The sequence below is a fragment of the Erpetoichthys calabaricus genome, chromosome 3, assembly GCF_900747795.2.
Source record: "Erpetoichthys calabaricus chromosome 3, fErpCal1.3, whole genome shotgun sequence".
Taxonomy (NCBI): Eukaryota; Metazoa; Chordata; class Cladistia; order Polypteriformes; family Polypteridae; genus Erpetoichthys; species Erpetoichthys calabaricus.
Genome location: NC_041396.2, coordinates 84168251 through 84188393, shown reverse-complemented (window position 1 = coordinate 84188393; position 20143 = coordinate 84168251). Strand labels below are relative to the sequence as shown.

Sequence of the window (20143 nt, the reverse complement as noted above, 5' to 3'; positions counted from 1 at the left end):
CCAACTTGCATGGAAAACTCTAGGGTTGGTGGCAGTATTCACACTGTTCCACTCCATTTGCAAGGCTGGGACATGAGGTGCTTCGTCGTGTGGTGGCAATTCGTGTTTATTATGAACTTCTACCTCATGAAGTAAATCACAGCATTCCTTACGCTAGCATACTTTGGTCCAGTTGTTTTTCCTGTTTATGATTAGAACGCCTCATCGAGGGACATTGGTTCAGATTTACTGTTTATTATAAAAATACACGCAGCGGACAAAAACGACTACACACAGCTTTTTGGAGGATTAAAGAAGTTTAAACATTTTTTTTTTTTTTACAATTTATTCAAAAGATTCATTCCTTGATTTAGGTGGGGAGCCTGAACTCACTGCTTCGAGAATAAGCTTGTTTGTACTTCGCTAACCAGTAGGTGTCAGCACAATCGTTTGACAAGTGCTAAGACTACACATTGAACACTGTTTGGTAAAACCGGTGCAATTGTATCGTTTGTAAAAATTTAAGTTGTGATTTGCCATTTACATTTTTGTTTTTTGAAGGGCCATTATCCCTGATTCTCGGACGAGTGTGTTCCTTTATAACCCAATATAAATATCACTCTAACTGTAAATAAAACAAAGGATATACACTGTAAAGATTCCAGAGGGCAGTCTTCTCAATGCATAACGTGCACAACATTATATATACGCGGGCCTCGCTTTATTATATAAACCATAATGTAAAACATTGGTCCATACCTTCAATGTATGCATGATTTCTTACCATCCACCCCTCCATTTGCCAAACCCGCTCTTCAGGGTCGGGAACCTCAGAGGAAACACTTGACACAAGCCAGGGGACAAAGATGTCAGTTGATTGTATAGTGAACGCACGCACGCACGCACACGCATGCACGCACACACACACACACACACACACACACACACACACACACGCACGCACGCACGCACGCACGCACGCGCTGTTTCACCTAACCTGCATGTCTTTGGGCTGTCTTTCCCAAACAAACATCATTTCATCAATGTTGAAAAGCAGCAGCCTTAATAGACATTCGCGCCCTCTACCGCTTTCGCGCCTTACTACAGCGCGCTCAGTGATTGGTTACCGCCGTTGTTCCTGGTTTCGGGGTTGGGCCGACGCTCTGCGCTGCTTCTCTTCTGTGAGTGAGAAGGCTGAAGAGGTGCTGTGGAAGAAAAAAATCGACCAACAAAAGGGGAGGTAAAAAGATTTATACAGCGGCGCCGTATTAAGGAAATCAAAAGAGCCAAACGCGGTGTTGTAGATGTTAGACTTGTTCTCGCGGATAACACTGAGTGAGTGATGGACCCTCCTCATTCTAATGCCAGTCACATGTAACGACGTATGACCGTCATGTTCAGATGCGCCGTGGGGGGGGACGCCTTGGACCCGAGTGGTTTCACCTGCTTGAGAAGTTAAAAACTTTTTGTTTTGTTATTGGCTGAAAAATTCGTGTAAACACATACGTGAACTGCACTTGTTTCGGCTTGAATTTCGCTAGAAAGGACAGCAGGATTATGCATAATTTGTGAAAATTATGAGAATGTTGAAATAAATTAGTTCCTGTTTTGTATAACGCGCAGAGTCGAAGCAAAACTTGAAATGCATTTAAACAATCATTTTAGACGTTATTAAAAACATGAATGGAATACACTGACTTTTAATTCTTTCAGTGTATGTCAGGGAGCCTAAAACAACAATGTTAATATATACCAATTATAGGTTAATGGCAAATGGCTTTCAAAAAACACCTGCAGTGTGTGGAAAGACATAATGGCGTATAAATATGGACTGACTGATGATGTAATTTCATTACTATTATGTGTTGTGTTATACAGTTAATGGGGAGACATGGTGGCGCAGTTGCCAGCACGGCTGCCCTACCAGTCCCGGAGACTGAACTCGAATCCTGGGACAGTCGGTGCCTGATTGAAATTTCAACGTTTTCCTGGTTACTTTAGGTCCGTTTCTGAGTACAGGCAATTTCCACCCACACTGGAAGAACGGGAATATTAGAATAATAAGTGACACTAAGCTGGCATCATTGAAAGCTCCAGGATGGACTGACGTTTCACATTGAGAACATGAGGGGACCTCGTGTAGACTTTTGAACTTTGCTGTGTTACAGTGAAAAAGGTTTTTTGTCCCGGTAGTGTGTGTGTATGGAGTTAAATATAGGGAAAAGCATTTTGGGAGTTCAATTTCACAACTCACTCAAAATAACCCTGCTTTACAAATATGTGATTGTAATTTATACAGCCATATTATACAGTACAGCCTTCTGCCACAGGCCCTTTGGTATTTAAATTTGGATTGGTATTCAGTTGATTTTTCACATGACCCTAGCAGCGCGTGATAAAGACAGAGGGTTCAGTTTTGTCTTTTTTCCCTAATTGACTAAAAAGTGTAAAGTGTTTCAAATCTAACATTTAAAAATGCTGTTTTTTACTTTTCACAAATATATTCAAACTGTTACATGATGATCTGTCAGAAATCTCAGCTTTATGTGGTGCCTTTGGTTGGTCTGAAGCCTCAATTTGACTAGTTTAATCTCTTTATTTCCATCCTTCTAAATCTTTAAATAGGGAAGCCTTATATTGACCAGTGTTTAGTGTTTTTCATCTGTTTAATTTTATATCTTTTAACAAGTAGATTGATCAAATTATAACATGCATATATGCTATCATTTTCTGACAAATGCAATATCCATCCATCCATTTTCCAACCCGCTGAATCCGAACACAGGGTCACGGGGGTCTGCTGGAGCCAATCCCTGCCAACACAGGGCACAAGGCAGGAGCCAATCCAGGGCAGGGTGCCAACCCACCGCAGGACACAAATGCAATATGATGCTTTAAATCCATTTAAAAGTTGATTATAAAGTGCATGGTATTGTTTCTTGTGGTGATATCTCTGTCCATTGAAACTTGTTTTGCACTAAATGTCTTTATAGTTGATATTTTAAAATATTTGGTTAAGTGTTACACATTTCCATAACAATGCCTTTTTAGCACATAAACTGAATTTTCAGTTTTTCCTAATACCTTGTATAAATTAGATTAGCAACAACTGTGTGACATGGATATGTTTAATGTTTTTGTGAATCTGTAGAAAGTGTTAATGTCTAAATTTATATTTTTTCAAAATAAAGATTTCCTTTGATTTTTATACAATTTTATGTTAAAGGCATGGAATTTACAAAAACTCATCTAAAATAGTGTTAGCTAAGTACAGTCTGTTACATTTTAGTGAGCACTTGATTATTTTGTGAATCCCTGGTCTACATTATATGCACTTTTAACAGCTGACATTCTCTATTCTTCCTTTTCTCCAGGTTTCTGTGGGCAGTTACTGTGCATTTCACACAGTTTAGCAAAGACGAAAGAATGCAGATGTCACATGTGCTGTGAGGATGAAGGGAAAACAACTGCATTGTGGAAGACAAATTCCCAGTTTTTCACTTGTACTGAAAAGAATATTACTGCTTTTTCTTGAGCTGGAAGACAACAGTAGACTTATACCATTCGGAGGACACACAAGGAATTACCCAATTTTAGGAAGTTTCCAGTCTTAAAGACTTGGATATAAATATGAATATCACCACAGTACACCCACCTGTTGACAATGGAGATGTGGCCATCAGCTACGTCTTGGTGCCTTTTTTGCTAATCACTTTGTTCGGAATAGCTGCAGCTGGGGTATGTATTCTAAAAACACTTTTCTGTATTTCAGAAAAATATATACTGTGCTATTTTATTTCATAATTACAATTTAGAATATGCCGCCATTATGGGCATTTTAAACAGGAATCAATTAGTTGTTTAGAAATTATTTTAAAAGATTGAGCAGGAGTAAAGTTTTATAGTAAAACAAGGGTTTCAGTTTAAATGTTCTGGGTTCATTTTGAAAAAAATGAAACTTAATGTATTAATTTGTTTTTAAGCATATTTTTTTTAAATGCAGCGTAACATTTGTCATCCAAGCATGTTTGCATAGCATAAGGTTAAGCAATGGTCTAGAGAAGATACCCAATAATAAAAAAAGAGAGCTTGCAAAATAAAGTTCTTATGTTTTCTAGAGGAAAAAATATTAAATACCCCTAGAGTTGTACTGTCACTTGTACCTTCATTCTACACAGTTGCTGGAAGGGCTGAAAGGCACAGGACATTATACCAATTCAGAAGCTGTATTGGAACTGTTCAGTTTTTAAAGAATGCAGTCTTTAGGCAAAAAGAAGGAACCAACCCTAGATGGTATGTGGGGTGTGGGATGGCACATACCCACATTACATTCACCATGCTAACTTACCAGTTAACTTAGTAGAGTAATGTATTTAGAATATAGATGAAAACCATGCACTAATGCTGGGAATCAAAGTAAGGTACAAAATACAGTATTTGAGAATGCAGTGCTATCTACTATGTATCAGTACGACCCTGACAGAAATTTTTATTCTTTACAGCTAACCTTATTTTAGATTTAAATTAAACTTTGTGTTTTAAATTGATTTGTTTTTTTTGTGAATAGCAAATATTGTGTAAATCTAGACATCATTTCACATGCTTTAAAGGAGATGTGAAATGTAATTTTTTCCAGCTTTGCTTATTCTGTAAATCAGTTGATTTTGCTAAATTGAAAATCAATAAGAACTTTATATCACTAATGAATATCATAGAGGTATACACTTGGAGGCTTTTTTCCACGACTTGCTTCTAGCATGCAGTTTAACACACTTCCACTATGGAATATGCATCTTTATGAAGGACAAAATATAGTCCACCTTTCAATGTGCCCTAAATTGGCCATTCAGTACTAAATACATATGTTAAAGTTCACCGGGTTCTGCAGTGCCTCATTATGTAATGGTGATAAGTTGTTCCCAAACATGGCAAAAAAAACAAAAAACAAAAAAACAAAGGCTTAGAACAGGGGTGGGCAATGTCGGTCCTGGAGAGCCCCTGTGGCTACAGGTTTTCATTCCAACCTAATTGCTTAATTATAAACCAATCCTTTCCAATCACAGACCGTATTTAATGTTATGGCTTGTTAGTCTGCAATGTAAGGTTCTTATATCGTAGGTTATTTCTTTTCCAAGGATATCATCAAAATGATTTGAAGCCTGTCACATTTTCTATTAAGTGTTTTAATAAATCAAGCAGTGCATGATGAACACACACAGATGTAAATCGAAACAAGCTAGAGACTTATTTACATCTTATTGTTATTTATGTTATTTACATCTTATTGCTAATAAGGAGCCATTAAAACAGTGAATGCAGCTGTTTAAGATTGAAATAAGCAATTAAGGGTGGGGAACATTAGCAAATGAGACCACTAAAATGAAGCATCAAAATGTCACATAAGCAATAAGTGCTTTCTTAGCATTCATTGACTTCTTATTAAGAAACTGGGTTGGAACAAAAACCTGCAGCCACTGCGGCTCTCCAGGGCTGACATTGCCCACCCCTGGCTTAGAACAACACATCAGAGTAATACTGCTGTGTAAAGAGACACTACTGATATCTTCAACTTCTGGAAATATTTGCCTTTAATTAGCAAAACAACATTCTTACATCATGTCAGTATTTTTATGAACGTGGAGAAGAGGCACATAAGATTTTATCCCAACACATATATTAGGAAGTTGTTAATGCAATTGCAAAAATTATTAATGGAGATGTAAAGTGAGCAAAATTGACTGAAATGAAAGAAATAACGTTTAAGGAATACTATAAACAATTGGGAACACTAGAGTGTAAGAAAAACAGAAATGCCGCAGCTTGATGCAATGTGCATAAACTTGTAAGGCCCTTTGAAATTCAAGATACTATTCAATCCTAGAAAGTGGGAAAGGTCTAGATTCTATCAAGTGGACTTTTTAAAACTATATGTAAGTCTAGATATGTTTAAGGAATGTAGGCAAAAAACATACTCCCAAAAACACTTCACAGTGTGTCATATACTATTTTTCCAAAAAAATAATAATAATCTGTTGGAATGAGAACCCTATAGATCAAACTCTTTACTAAACAGTAATACCCTATTCTAGCTAAAAATCTGTAATATCACAAAAATAAACTAGACTTGTTTAAATGCAAATACTATCAAATCTTTAGTGATTGTTAATGTTATAAATCTAACACTGTAGCATCTGAATTTCTAAAGATTCTGCTATCCCTGGACACATTGACAGCTTTTGATAGAAATATAATGGGATATACAGTATATTTGGCATTAGACCCAAAGTAAGTGTATGTAGGAAGCTATTATATTCCAGCACAGAAGCCACTTTTCTTACAAATAATATTCATTATGGCAATTTCACTTTAAAACATGGAACTAGACAGGGCTGATTAATACCACCAATGTTGCTGATATTAATGCTGAACCCCTAACTACATTTTCACAAACAAACCAACATTGAGGGGATTCTAAGCCTGCACTCAGTAATGAACACTATACAAAAAAAACTGAATTGAAGAGTGGAGTTGAACAAAAATGATTTGTTTATGTTGATGATATGTAATTTTACATTACTGATCCATTTTTGCATCTGCTACAAATACAGTCAGATCCATAAGTGTTTGGACCGTGACACAATTTTCATGATTTTGGCTTTGTACACCACCACAATGGATATTAAATAAAGCAATAATTATCTAAATGAATCATAGACTTGCAGCTTTAATTTAAGGGGTTTACCAAAAGTATTCTTTGGGCCGTTTAGAAGTGACAGGTATTTTTCTGTATAGGGCCCCCATAACCCCCCAACATTTCCAGGGGCCCAAAAGTATGTGGACATTTGAATGACAAGCTGGCTCATAGCCATGTGGGAGCAGTTCCCCCCATTATTTCATTAACTATTTAGCAGGTAAAAGGTCTGTAATTGATTTCAAGTGTAGATTTTGCATTTGGAAACTGTTGCTGTGAACTCTCGATATGAGTTCCAAAGCTGTCCATGCAAGTAAAAACAGGTCATGATTAGGCCGAGAAAATGAAACAAACCCAACAGAGAGATAGTGGAAACACAAGGAGTGATCAAATCAACCATTCAGTACATTCTTGAAAAGAAGAAATGCACTTGTGAGCTCAGCAACTCCAGATGGTCTGGGCAATTATGGAAGACAACTATGCTGTCCTCTGAGGGTGCGATCAGCGCTCCAGCTTATAACCTGAAGACTCTCCTACTGAGCTCGTGCCTTCATAGGTTAGTGGTTGTGTGTAAGAACTGTGTGTGTGTGTAATTAAATGTACAGTACAATAATAATAATATGATATTTGTAACGTCTAATATGTCATATTTTCTCTTATTTTGTGTAATATATTGGGTAATACGAGTGTAATGGTGACTAAAGGGTGTTATTTCATGTCTAGAGGGCTCTAATAATGTTAAAAAATGTATTTAGAAGATTGTAAACAGGTTTTCTATACTCTAACTGCGAAAATATTCGATTTATAAATAAAGAATCCTACTTCGCAAAAAGTCTGGAACGGATTAACCGTGATAAACGAGTGTTCACTGTACCATATCTTCTGTGAAACATGGCCGAGGCAGTTTTATGGAATGGTCATGCATGGCTGTGAGTGGAAGTCGGTATCGTTTGTTGATTGACTGCTGGCAGAAGTAGCATTGTGAAATCCGAAGTGTATAGGGCTATACAATCTGCTGAGATTCAGCCAAATGTTGCAGAACTGATAGGACAACACTTCACAGTACAAATGAACAATGAGTTAAAATATAAATGTGAAAGCAAACCAAGTGCTTTTTAATGTAAAGTAGTGGAACATTCTTCAAAAACTCAGCACATGGAGATGGTTATGGGTTCCAGTGTAGCTGCTAGTAGGTAAGGCAGGATCAAGCATGAGTCAAACAAATAGCAAAAGAAATCTCACTCCAAAAAAGTTTGTTTTAAAAAAGTTTAGTGAAAATTCAGTCAAACGGTCCACACAAGAACACACAGAATAACAGGCAAAAAAGGAAAACATGTTTTTTCTTTAAACTTAACTTTTTCTTGTTAAACTTCAGTCATTCTCTATACTTAAGGATGAGTTATTTTTGTGTGCTTTACTTCACCTTTATTATGTTCTAAATGTAAGGAGCTGCATGTTCAATAGAGCACATTACGTTACATACAACCGAGCATGTTAGGGAGCGGTTTAAAACCGTGTGCCCTCCATGCCTTATTTACAGCAAGGCAGGTCAGTAACTGAGACAAATCTGTAGTCAGAGGGACAAGAAATAGTTATAATATACCAATTCAATTAAGCGTGTGGGGATTAAAACAACCTCCCATATACTATACATTAATTTATAGGAAAACATTTAACATAACTAAGGAAATACTTCTATCATCTTAACAACCTAAATAACTAGCAAATGGCTCTTACATCCAGACTTTAGGCCAAATATTGAAAATTTATCATATTTATGATTGTTAGTTTGTCCAAATACTTTTGGGCCTCTGAAAATAGGGGGATCATGTATAAAAATGTCTGTCTTTTCTAAACAGCTAATATAATATTTTTGTTAAACCCCTTGAATTAAAGTGGATTATATTTGAATCACATCTTTATTACTTTGTTCCAAATTCATTGTGGTGGTGTACAGAGCCAAAATTATGAAAATTGTGTCACTGTCCAAATACACATGGACCTGACTATGTATTGAATCAGCTGAATGTACTCTGTACGATTTTCAAAATTAACCTGAATAAAAGTATATTATTCTCTCAGAATATGTATGCATATAAGGCTAAACAGGATCAGTCTTCTTTAAGTATACCACAGCAGTTAAAACAGGAGGTATAGCTGCAGAAAAAAAGAGAAAAGATCTATTTTAATTGAGCATCTGCAGTTTGATGGAAAGTATCATGAAGGATGTTAAAGTAATACTTCACCCAAAAATATATATTTTTTAAAAAATTACTTACTCCATGTAATTTATAATTGTGGCTGAAAAAAAAATAGTTCATGCAGAATGAAAGGAAAAAAAACAGTTTATGATATAATGGAACATAATGGTGAACTGTTCTATCCAACTGCAAATAATGGGAAAAACTTTCATGAGAAAAATAAAAAATATATATTTAACTTGTGTCACATATTTCACACGTCCAATTGTATGCCCTAAATGTGCAAAATACATGCAGTTTTTGGTAAAATATTATTACTTCCAGAAAATTTGATATACAAGTTAAGTAAGAATAATACAGTGCATTTGAATTGAAGATCTGCCCCACTCTCTCATTCATTGATCAAGAACAATGTTTTTAATGAAAACTCACAGTATTATTGAAATGTGTGAATATTTTAAAGGACTCTGCTTTCATTAATTTTTTTTGTCTTACATTTGTGTATTAGTGGTGTATGTTGTTGAGTGTTTTGTGATTCGTGTTGGGGGTGGAAGCACTGCAGCATGGTACTATGTATACAGAGGATCTGTTTGTTATGTCCAATTCCAGATATTACTAGATAAAAAAAATTCTCTTGTAACTCAACTTTTGCTTCCGTTGGTGGGCTTCTGTACTTGTGGTGGTTTAGCAAGGAAGTAGTGTTAGTCGCTCGCACCCCTGGTCATTTCTTTTTTTTTTTTTTTTTTTTATTTCTTATTTCTTTCTCTTTGCTGCTGCTCTACGACGGCAGTTCATATTATGATTGCGCTGGCTTAGGGAGTGGTACAATGTGCTGCAAGAACACTCATTGCACATTTTACTAGTTTTGTTGGTACTAGATCTAGGAAAAAGTAGTAGGTTTCATTTTAGAAATTAAAGTTGACTTTCTGTTCTCTTACAGGATTAAAATTTCTAAAGTGTAGAATGCAAGCCGAGACAGAGTCTGCCAAGCTGGCATGCAGTTTGCACTGTGATGCTGAGCTATGGGATCTTATATTTTTAATTTTTTCATTAAAGAAGTTCATAGTCTGAAGTTGGAACTGCTAATGTCTGTTGGTATTTTACACTGTAGATCTGAATTCCCATTGGTTAAATAAGCCACTGTTCTAAACATTATACAAGGATTATTATTGTTGTTATCTATTATTTTAGATTAGTAATAATAATACATTTTATTTATAGGGCACTTAAAATTAGCAGTAAATCTCAAAGTGCTACATAAAAAGTTTAAACAAAGGCAAAGCAAGATAAAAACAGAGATAAAACAACAATAATTGCAGCATTCTTGTTAATAAGCTTTCTTAAATAGAAAAGCCTTTAGCTGTTTTTTTAAAACAGCCCACGATCTGCTGTGTTCTTAGGCTCTCTGGTAGGGCATTCCAAAGCCGTGGAGCAGCGGCTGCAAAGGCTCGTTCACCCATTGTATGAAGTTTGGTCACAGGGGTTCAAAGGCGGTAGGTATTTGCAAAACAGAGGTTTCTTGCAGTGGATTGTAGTATAAGGAGTTTCTTGAGATATTGTGGAGCATTTCCATGGATACATTGATGAGTAAACAAAACAGAGTTTGTATTCGATGCGGAGATGGATAGGGAGCCAATGAAGTGACTGAAGGATTGGTGAAATGTGTTCATATTTCCACACCCTCATCAGGATTCTTGCAGCACTATTTTGAATTTGTTGCAGCTTTTGAAGGTAGTAGTCCGAGCAAGCTTTAAAGAGAGCATTTTTTAAAAATTTTTTAACACTGTCTGTCCATGCAATTTATAAGACCTGCAGCTTTGTTGTTCTCCATCTGCACTCCAGTTTTTGATACAGTGATCCCTCGCTATATCGCGCTTCGCCTTTCGCGGCTTCACTCCATCGCGGATTTTATATGTAAGCATATTTAAATATATATCGCGGATTTTTCGCTGCTTCGCGGGTTTCTGCGGACAATAGGTCTTTTAATTTCTGGTACATGCTTCCTCAGTTGGTTTGCCCAGTTGATTTCATTGGCAGATGGCTGAGAAGCTATCCAGCTTACTTTCTCTCTTCCTCTCTCTCTCTCTCTCTCTCTTGCGCTGACGTAGGGGGGTGTGAGCAGGGGGGCTGTGTGCAGCTGCTTCCTGAAGGACAGGCTGCACGGAGCTTCGCATACTTAAAAGCTCAAAGGGCACATATTGATTTTCTGTGGCTCTCTCTCTCTCTCTTCCTGCTCCTGACAGAGGGGGTGTGAGCTGCCGCCTTCAACAGCTTTGTACCGGCGGTGCTTCGCATACTTAAAAGCCAAAAAGCCCTATTGATTTTTTTTTTGACTGCTTGCTTTGCACTCCTTTGAAAAGGAAGATATGTTTGCATTCTTTTAATTGTGAGACAGAACTGTCATCTCTGTCTTGTCAAGGAGCACAGTTTAAACTTTTGAAAAAGAGACAAATGTTTGTTTGCAGTGTTTGAATAACGTTCCTGTCTCTCTACAACCTCCTGTGTTTCTGCGCAAATCTGTGACCCAAGCATGACAATATAAAAATAACCATATAAACATATGGTTTCTACTTCGCGGATTTTCCTATTTCGCGGGTGGCTCTGGAACGCAACCCCCGCGATGGAGGAGGGATTACTGTACTCTATAATTTAAGAGCTCGAGTGTTCTCATTGAGTCGGGGAGCGTTTCTATGTGTTTTGATCTCTTTTGTTTTAAGGGAAGCCACTGCGTCTCAAGGTCATATTATAATTTGATGTTAGTTGATCTAAATTGTTTTCCACGTTTACAGTGCATCCGGAAAGTATTCACAGCGCATCACTTTTTCCACATTTTGTTATGTTACAGCCTTATTCCAAAATGGATTAAATTCATTTTTTTCCTCAGAATTCTACACACAACACCCCATACAGTAATCCCTCCTCCATCACGGGGGTTGCGTTCCAGAGCCACCCGCGAAATAAGAAAATCCGCGAAGTAGAAACCATATGGTTTATATGGTTATTTTTATATTGTCATGCTTGGGTCACAGATTTGCGCAGAAACACAGGAGGTTGTAGAGAGACAGGAACGTTATTCAAACACTGCAAACAAACATTTGTCTCTTTTTCAAAAGTTTAAATTGTGCTCCATGACAAGACAGAGATGACAGTTCAGTCTCACAATTAAAAGAATGCAAACATATCTTCCTCTTCAAAGAAGCAAACAAATCAATAGGGCTGTTTGCTTTTAAGTATGCGAAGCACCGCGGCACAAAGCTGTTGAAGGCGGCAGCTCACACCCCCTCCGTCAGGAGCAGGGAGAGAGAGAGAGAGAGATAGAGAGAGACAGATAAAAAAATCAATACGTGCCCTTCGTGCTTTTAAGTATGCGAAGCACCATGCAGCATGTCACTTCACGAAGCAGCTGCACAGAAGGTAGCCAACGTGAAGATAATCTTTCAGCATTTTTAGACGAGCGTCCTTATCGTCTAGGTGTGCGAACAGCCCCCCTGCTCAATCCCCCTACGCCAGGATCAGAAAAAGTCAGCGCAAGAGAGAGAGAGAGAGAGAGAGAAAAGTAAGCTGGGTAGCTTCTCAGCCATCTGCAAATAGCGTCCCTTGTATGAAATCAACTGGGCAAACCAACTGAGGAAGCATGTACCAGAAATTAAAAGACCCATTGTCCACAGAAATCCGCGAACCAGCAAAAAATCCGCGATATATATTTAAATATGCTTACATATAAAATCCGCGATAGAGTGAAGCCGCGAAAGGCGAAGCGCGATATAGCGAGGGATCACTGTAATGACAACGTGAAAAAAGTTTACTTGAGGTTTTTGCAAATTTATTAAAAATAAAAAAACTGAGATATCACATGCACATAAGTATTCACAGCCTTTGCTCAATACTTTGTTGAGGCACCTTTGGTAGCAATTGCAGCCTCAATTCTTTTTGAATATGATGCCACAAGCTTGGCACACCTATCCTTGGCCAGTTTCACCCATTCCTCTTTGCAGCACCTCTCAAGCTCCATCAGGTTGGATGGGAAGCGTCGGTGCACAGCCATTTTAAGATCTCTCCAGAGATGTTCAATTGGATTCAAGTCTTGGCTGTGGCTGGGCCACTCAAGGACATTCACAGTGTTGTCCTGAAGCCACTCCTTTGATATCTTGGCTGTGTGCTTAGGGTCGTTGTCCTGCTGAAAGATGAACCGTCGCCCCAGTCTGAGGTCAAGAGCACTTTGGAGCAGGTTTTCATCCAGGATGTCTCTGTACATTGCTGCAGTCATCTTTCCCTTTATCCTGACTAGTCTCCCAGTCCCTGCCGCTAAAAAACATCCCCACAGCATGATGCTCCCACCACCATGCTTCACTGTAGGGATGGTATTGGCCTGGTGATGAGCGGTGCCTGGTTTCCTCCAAACGTGACGCCTGGCATTCACACTAAAGAGTTCAATATTTGTCTCATAAGACCAGAGAATTTTCTTTCTCATGGTCTGAGTGTCCTTCAGGTGCCTTTTGGCAAACTCCAGGCGGGCTGCCATGTGCCTTTTACTAAGGAGTGGCTTCCGTCTGGCCACTCTACCATACAGGCCTGATTGGTGGATTGCTGCAGAGATGGTTGTCCTTCTGGAAGGTTCTCCTCTATCTACAGAAGACCTCTGGAGCTCTGACAGAGTGACCATTGGGTTCTTGGACACCTCCCTGACTAGGGCCCTTCTCCCCCGATCGCTCAGTTTAGATGGCCGGCCAGCTCTAGGAAGAGTCCTGGTGGTTTCGAACTTCTTCCACTTACGGATGATGGAGGCCACTATGCTCATTGGGACCTTCAAAGCAGCAGAAATTTTTCTGTAACCTTCCCCAGATTTGTGCCTCGAGACAATCCTGTCTCAGAGGTCTACAGACAATTCCTTTGACTTCATGCTTGGTTTGTGCTCTGACATGAACTGTCAACAGTGGGACCTTATATAGACAGGTGTGTGCCTTTCCAAATCATGTCCAATCAACTGAATTTACCACAGGTGGACTCCAATTAAGCTGCAGAAACATCTCAAGGATGATCAGGGGAAACAGGATGCACCTGAGTTCAATTTTGAGCTTCACGGCAAAGGCTGTGAATACTTATGTAAATGTGATATCTCAGTTTTTTTTATTTTTAATAAATTTGCAAAAACCTCAAGTAAACGTTTTTCACGTTGTCATTATGGGGTGTTGTGTGTAGAATTCTGAGGAAAAAAATGAATTTAATCCATTTTGGAATAAGGCTATATAACATAACAAAATGTGGAAAAAGTGATGCGCTGTGAATACTTTCCGGATACACTGTATATTTGGTGTTAACTGATCTAAATAGTTTTTCACAATTTCACTTGACTCGGTCAAAATGTCTAAAAATTTTGAAGCAGAATTACAATCTAGATGTTGCACTGATTTTGTTTTAATCTGTGAGTGTATTGGTAAGGGCAGAACCAAATCAAACATAATTAAGTAATGATCAGAAATAACTTCATTTAATGGAGTAGTATTTAAATTTTGAATTTCAACTTTGTAAGTTATAATTAAATCTAATGTGTGGTTATGATTATGACTTGGACCTTTGACAATCTGACAAAATTCCACTGAATTTAACAAGTAAGTAAAACATTTGCTAAAAGTGTCAGTTTCCACATCAATGTGTACATTAAAATACGTGATCACAATTTATATCCCAAGTCAGATAAAAGGTTACCAAACTCATGAATATGGCCCTGGTGGCCTGTAGACTAGCACTACAATTGTGTTGGAATCTGTTTTAATATATTTAAAATGAATGCCTCAAAGGATGTGAAGTCACCTACATTTTTAGAAGCGATTTGCATTTTGTCACAATGATTCCGAGGCCTCCCCCTCGACCAATATCTTTTAGATTTTTGAAGGAATGTGTATCCATCTGTTGACACTTCAGCTAGGGAAACAGTGTCAGATTTACTAAGCCAGGTTTCAGTGAGAAGACACAGATCAAATTTTGTACTTAATATAATATAATTTATCAAAACAACTTTACTTCCAAGAGAGCTAATGTTTAATAAGTAGTATTTAAAACTGCATAGTTCTTTCTGAACTGGTGATATATTTTTTGTTTTAATTTGAACTAAGTTACTATTACAGGTGCCCCTGGTGAAGGGCCTGGTTTTATCTCTTAGTCTAATTATAAACCTTATTTTTTCCATAATTCAATGGGAAAAAAGATGTATTATTTTAAATAAAATAGAAGTACTTTTTCCCCTAAGAGTAACATTTCAAAACATTTTCATAATTACAATAATTAATTTAATGCTTTCTTAAAATAAATAAGATGTTTACCTTTTTGATATGCCGGTATGTATGAGGAACTTTTTGGATTCCCTAATCAATATCTTTCCAAACTGGGTATGGAAGACAGATTAAAATGAATGTAAAGTATATGCACTATTGATTTTATCCTTGATTGATCTGTGTCTCATTCATTTAAACTCATTTGCAATGTCAAAAAAATTTAAAGTGGGATAAGCAGTCATAACTGCCAATCACATGCATTGGAAAAACTGTAGTGTCAAAAGCAGAAATAAAAAAAAAAAAAACTTTAAGCGAATAGGAAGCTATTGCGTTGAATGTGAGAAGTCATTTGGATTATTGTTTACATATTCAGTTGTGAAAGTGGCAACAAAGAGGCATTTATGTACAATAAAATAGCCTTCAAATTGACAATTTTATCTGATATGAAAGATGAATATACTGTACAGTTATGTATCATGTCTGCTAAAGTATAGCAATTTCAGTTTAAGTGTGAAACATCTCATCTCATCTTCCCCACTTTTCCTGGTGAGGGTCAGGGGGAAGTGTAAACAATGATGGGTAATTGTTGTTGTTTAAGATTATTAGCCAGAATGTGCTCCTCAACATTTCACCATTTGGTACAGCCACCATGGCTTGTAAAAAAAACTGTATGAACTTACCTGCATTTGGTACAATATTATACAAAAGGTATGTTACCTCAGGATCAAAAATAAAATGCACTCAAATTATGGATTTCATAAAATATAACTTATGTTATGAAGTATAATGCTCCTTTCCTTTGGTACATGAATATTTATTTTGTCTTTAAAATGTTGATTTCTGTTTACAGTTCTAGGTACAGGTAAAGTTCAGATGTTTATACTCCCAGTATGGGCTTTGTTTGTGTCAGCTCATGTAGTTTCATGTTTAAACACATATACAGTAGTATAGGACTCTTAAATTTGAGTCAGCAGGGAGACATGAAAAAGCCTACTTTTGAGGCAAACTAGTTCGTGTGTAAAGGTGTAGTTGAAAGTAAATAGTAATTATTCAGTTGGACCAGTCATTCTGTATAATCATTCATTTACTGTTTAGAGTAAGCATATCTTAGCATTTTATACTTTTTTTTTAAATAATAGACTTTGATTTAATAACAGCTTTAGCCTTTGATGCATAGGTTGATAAGGAATATATAATTTAGGTGCAAGGTATTTTTCACAAATGGTAAAGCAGCAACATGTATTCATATACTGTATGTCTGTAGGATTAAAATATGAGCAAAACAAAAACATCAGTGCTTTACATAAAGAGGGGTGAGGCTTGCGTTCAGATAGGACACTTCAATGGTTATTTCCATCCCATGCAGCTTAGATGTTTGGGCAGCTTGGTAAGTTGACCAATTTAATTAGCAAGAGTAATTTTTAAAGTATTAACGAAAGAAAAGCATATTGTTAATTATCTCAGATTTTTCAGGTAAAGAAAAAAAGTTTTGAGGGATGGTAGTTAAACTCATTAATCATGGCCCTGTAGATTGGCAACATGTTGTATAATGATTAGCACATGCAAGTTAGAATTTCACTGTATTCTTTACATATGACAATAAGGACACTATAAATCTTATTTCTTTATCTGTCCATTATGAAACCCACTTAGTTCAGGTCATGATCATGAGAATCGGGATTTGTCCCTGCAGCATTTGGGTGCAAGGTTGGGAACCAGTCCTGGACAGAATGCTAGTCAGTCACAGAACACACTCAGTCTCAGGACAGAGTTGACAAATATTTGTTTAGTTTATATTAATTTTGTGTTAAAAAGAATGATATTGTTTATTTTGGTGTTTACAAACAGTACATAATTGAAAAGACATTTGACACTACACACCTGTACTAATAGCATAGAGAAAATGGCTTCAGAAGAATTCAAAGCACTTAATATACTTGTGAGAATGATTATCAGTCCTGAATTATATTCTGTTCTACTGTGGAACATCAGATTAAAGAGGGAAAATTGAGATTCTCTACTGTCCATGAAACAATGGCTGTGAAATTTTAAGGGGTCTTGTGAGTTAGTCAGATTTGTTTGTGTGTGTAATATAGACATTGCAAAGACAATTAAATGTGTACTATGGACTATCTTTGTGGGGTTATATTTGGATTGTTTGGTCTGCTAGTACTTCTCATTTAGTCCCCCTATTTTTAGAATAAGAGGTGTGCCTACCTTTTTGCCATTGAGTTTAATTAATTTGTAGGAAGAGAATTCTTTAAAAAAAGGAACTGGAGGTGACCTGTTTACAGTTTACTTGAAGCAGACCCAAAACCGGTCTTTGAACATGTTAGAGATTATACGGAATACCTCTGCTACCCTGAATTCCTGATGAGTAAACAAATACTGCTGTTTTGAGTAAGGACTTTTAGTCACACCTTCCAGGTCTATACACCTTCAGCCATCATCTGGAAAAGAGATAGATAGTACATTTTTTGTTTCCAGTGTTGGAAAATGATTTACTATTAATGGAGTTAATCCAGTACAGTACCATAAGGTGTGCACTATATAAGGAATACTGTACAGAGTAAAAAGATTTTAATGAAGAAGACACAACATAAAACAAGTTAGAGTTTACTGAACACTGTAGTAAGAGTGGTAGTAAGAAATTCTTTATGGTGCTAGCATTTCAAACAGTTGTTTTAAATGAAAATTAGGTTTTTTTAAAGACTTAAGTATAACCATTAGACTTTATATGATATAATATTCTACCAACTGCATTGTCAAGAAATCAGCTTGGTCACCAAAAATAAAATGCCAAGGAACCTCTTTCCACTAACAGACTTATAAAAAATTGTATTTAACCTCTATTGATATGAAAGTAGGTATGTGATGCATCAATAGGTAAAAAATAATCCATCCATCCATTTTCCAACCCGCTGAATCCGAACACAGGGTCACGGGGATCTGCTGGAGCCAATCCCAGCCAACACAGGGCACAAGGCAGGAACCAATCCCGGGCAGGGTGCCAACCCACCGCAGGTAAAAAATAATATTAAAATAAATTATTTTAAGGGCTACATGAATAGATACATGTACAGTAGAATTTTAAAAATTGTGATATTCTTATAATTTAAATAAAGGAGTATTTTTAATATTACATCCAGAATGGAAGATGGCCCTTTTTTCCAAAAAGAAATGTGTAAATTAAACACATAATGGACAGAATTAATTTATTAAAAAATAAATTGATACATTTATTTTCAGTTCACCATATGACCCTATAGGTAGGTTGTGCATCCACAAAAGTAAGACTTTTTTTTTTCTTTCTACAGAGGGTGATTGCAAATCCTACTGTACTTTGCATGTTTTATGATTCCCTCTAGTCCTCCTTTGGCTAAACTAATCATTCATGAACAGATAATTGAGTGCAAACAATGTGTATGTGTTTTTAGTTTTGTTTTTGATTTATTTTAAATAAATCTTCTTTATTATATAAGCCAGATAGCTTCTTGAATGTTTCTTGAACAGAAATGTTACTGAATATAATAGTAAAATGTAGTATCTCTGTTCTGTATCAATATTTAACAGAGATTATTGCATTATTAATTCTGTGGTCAGAGAAGTGCATTGTAGTTTCCTCAATTTACTGTGTTCCTTTGACTTCACACACTTTATTTTAGCTGCCTGTGACAGAGAGATAAATAATGTAGTTTTTTTTTTTTTTTTTTTTTTTAAAGCTGTCACATTTGAAAATTATCGTGAAAAAGAGTTCTTTATATTGGTATTGTGAAAAAGCAAATGGAGCTTGGACAATCATTTGAAAATCACTCAAAACAATGTGAAATTCATGGAAGGAATGTATGATATCCATGTTTGTGTAACACGCTCATCCTTTTTTTTCTTTAAGGTGATGTATGTGCAGAAGAGAAGAAGGTAAGACGTTCTTTTCAAACATCTTTAAAATCAAGAAGTTTAAACCGCACTTAATAGAATGAATTATTTGGGTTAAATTTTTGTGCTTATTCCAAGTTGGCTGGCATGATTTGATCTTTTTAGTAAAGTTTTATTCTGAATCTTTAAATACCAGTTATGGTAGACCCCTCTGCGTACTGTGCCTGATTAAAATAGCCATTTCTGGAAAATTGTGCATACTGCTGGAGAATGCGGGGTCCTAATTAATTGCCATCATCCAACTGTAAAAATTCAAATAAAAGAAAGTAAAATATCTTTTGTTAAAGCGGAATAAAAACTAAAATGAAATTTCCTTCTCTACTTTTCTCTACCAGCCAAAAAAAATTAAGAAAATATTTCTGTAATTTACAAAAGTTAACAAATGCTTGGCATTACACTTAGTATTAGAGATGTTACAATTCCAGAATTTTTGTATTCATTTCCAATACCAGTGAAAATTATGATACCTGATACCTTTCGATATCACAGCAAAAACAGATCAAATTCAGTGGCTTTTTAATAAAGTACCTCCATTTACTGAAGTGATATACAATGTTTTGCCTTTTTCTATAATACAATTCAAAATATATAAATATTTGCAGTATCACCAGCTTTAAAATACTGGTATATCCGTCAAGTAGTTACTCAACTATAACTTAAGAAAGCAAGTATTAGCATTCATAAATGTCAAAATTAAATGCAAGGCTTGAATTTTAATGTGTGGCAGAAATGGGGATCTTCACATTTTAATAACAAATTGGGTTTATAAGCTTGTGGGAATTTCAGCATAGGGTTTATAAAGAATGATATATCATGAACTACCTTGTTTATCTTTGCATGTGCACATTCTAAATTTATTCTCTAACATTTGCTGTCCAGTAATTGAAACTTATGATTATAGAAATTCAAATATTGTTATATATTTACTGTTGAATTATTTAATTCAAAGATAATTCCAGATGTTTCAAATTAAACCAACTCTTTCAAGCCGTTTTTGTAAAAACATGCTTTTAAAGTTCGGTTTGTCAGTGAACTAATTAGTTAAGTTTGTAATATTTGCTGTT

The 20143-nt window shown here is 36.2% G+C and overlaps 1 protein-coding gene across 2 annotated transcripts in view; it reads left to right on the top strand.

Moving 5' to 3' along the window:
- The first annotated feature begins 1024 nt into the window (after positions 1–1024).
- The window catches only part of smim29 (small integral membrane protein 29), a 62284-nt gene continuing 43165 nt past the window's right edge, over positions 1025–20143 (top strand). The window contains exons 1-3 of one of the 2 annotated variants that reach the window (XM_028796999.2): positions 1025–1219; positions 3354–3717; positions 19036–19061. In XM_028796999.2, the coding sequence (XP_028652832.1) occupies positions 3610–3717; positions 19036–19061 (134 nt within the window). In that variant the 5' untranslated portion in view covers positions 1025–1219; positions 3354–3609. Of the gene's footprint in view, positions 1220–1360; positions 1434–3353; positions 3718–19035; positions 19062–20143 lie in introns of those variants that run through there. The other variant, XM_028797000.2, reaches the window with a different exon arrangement.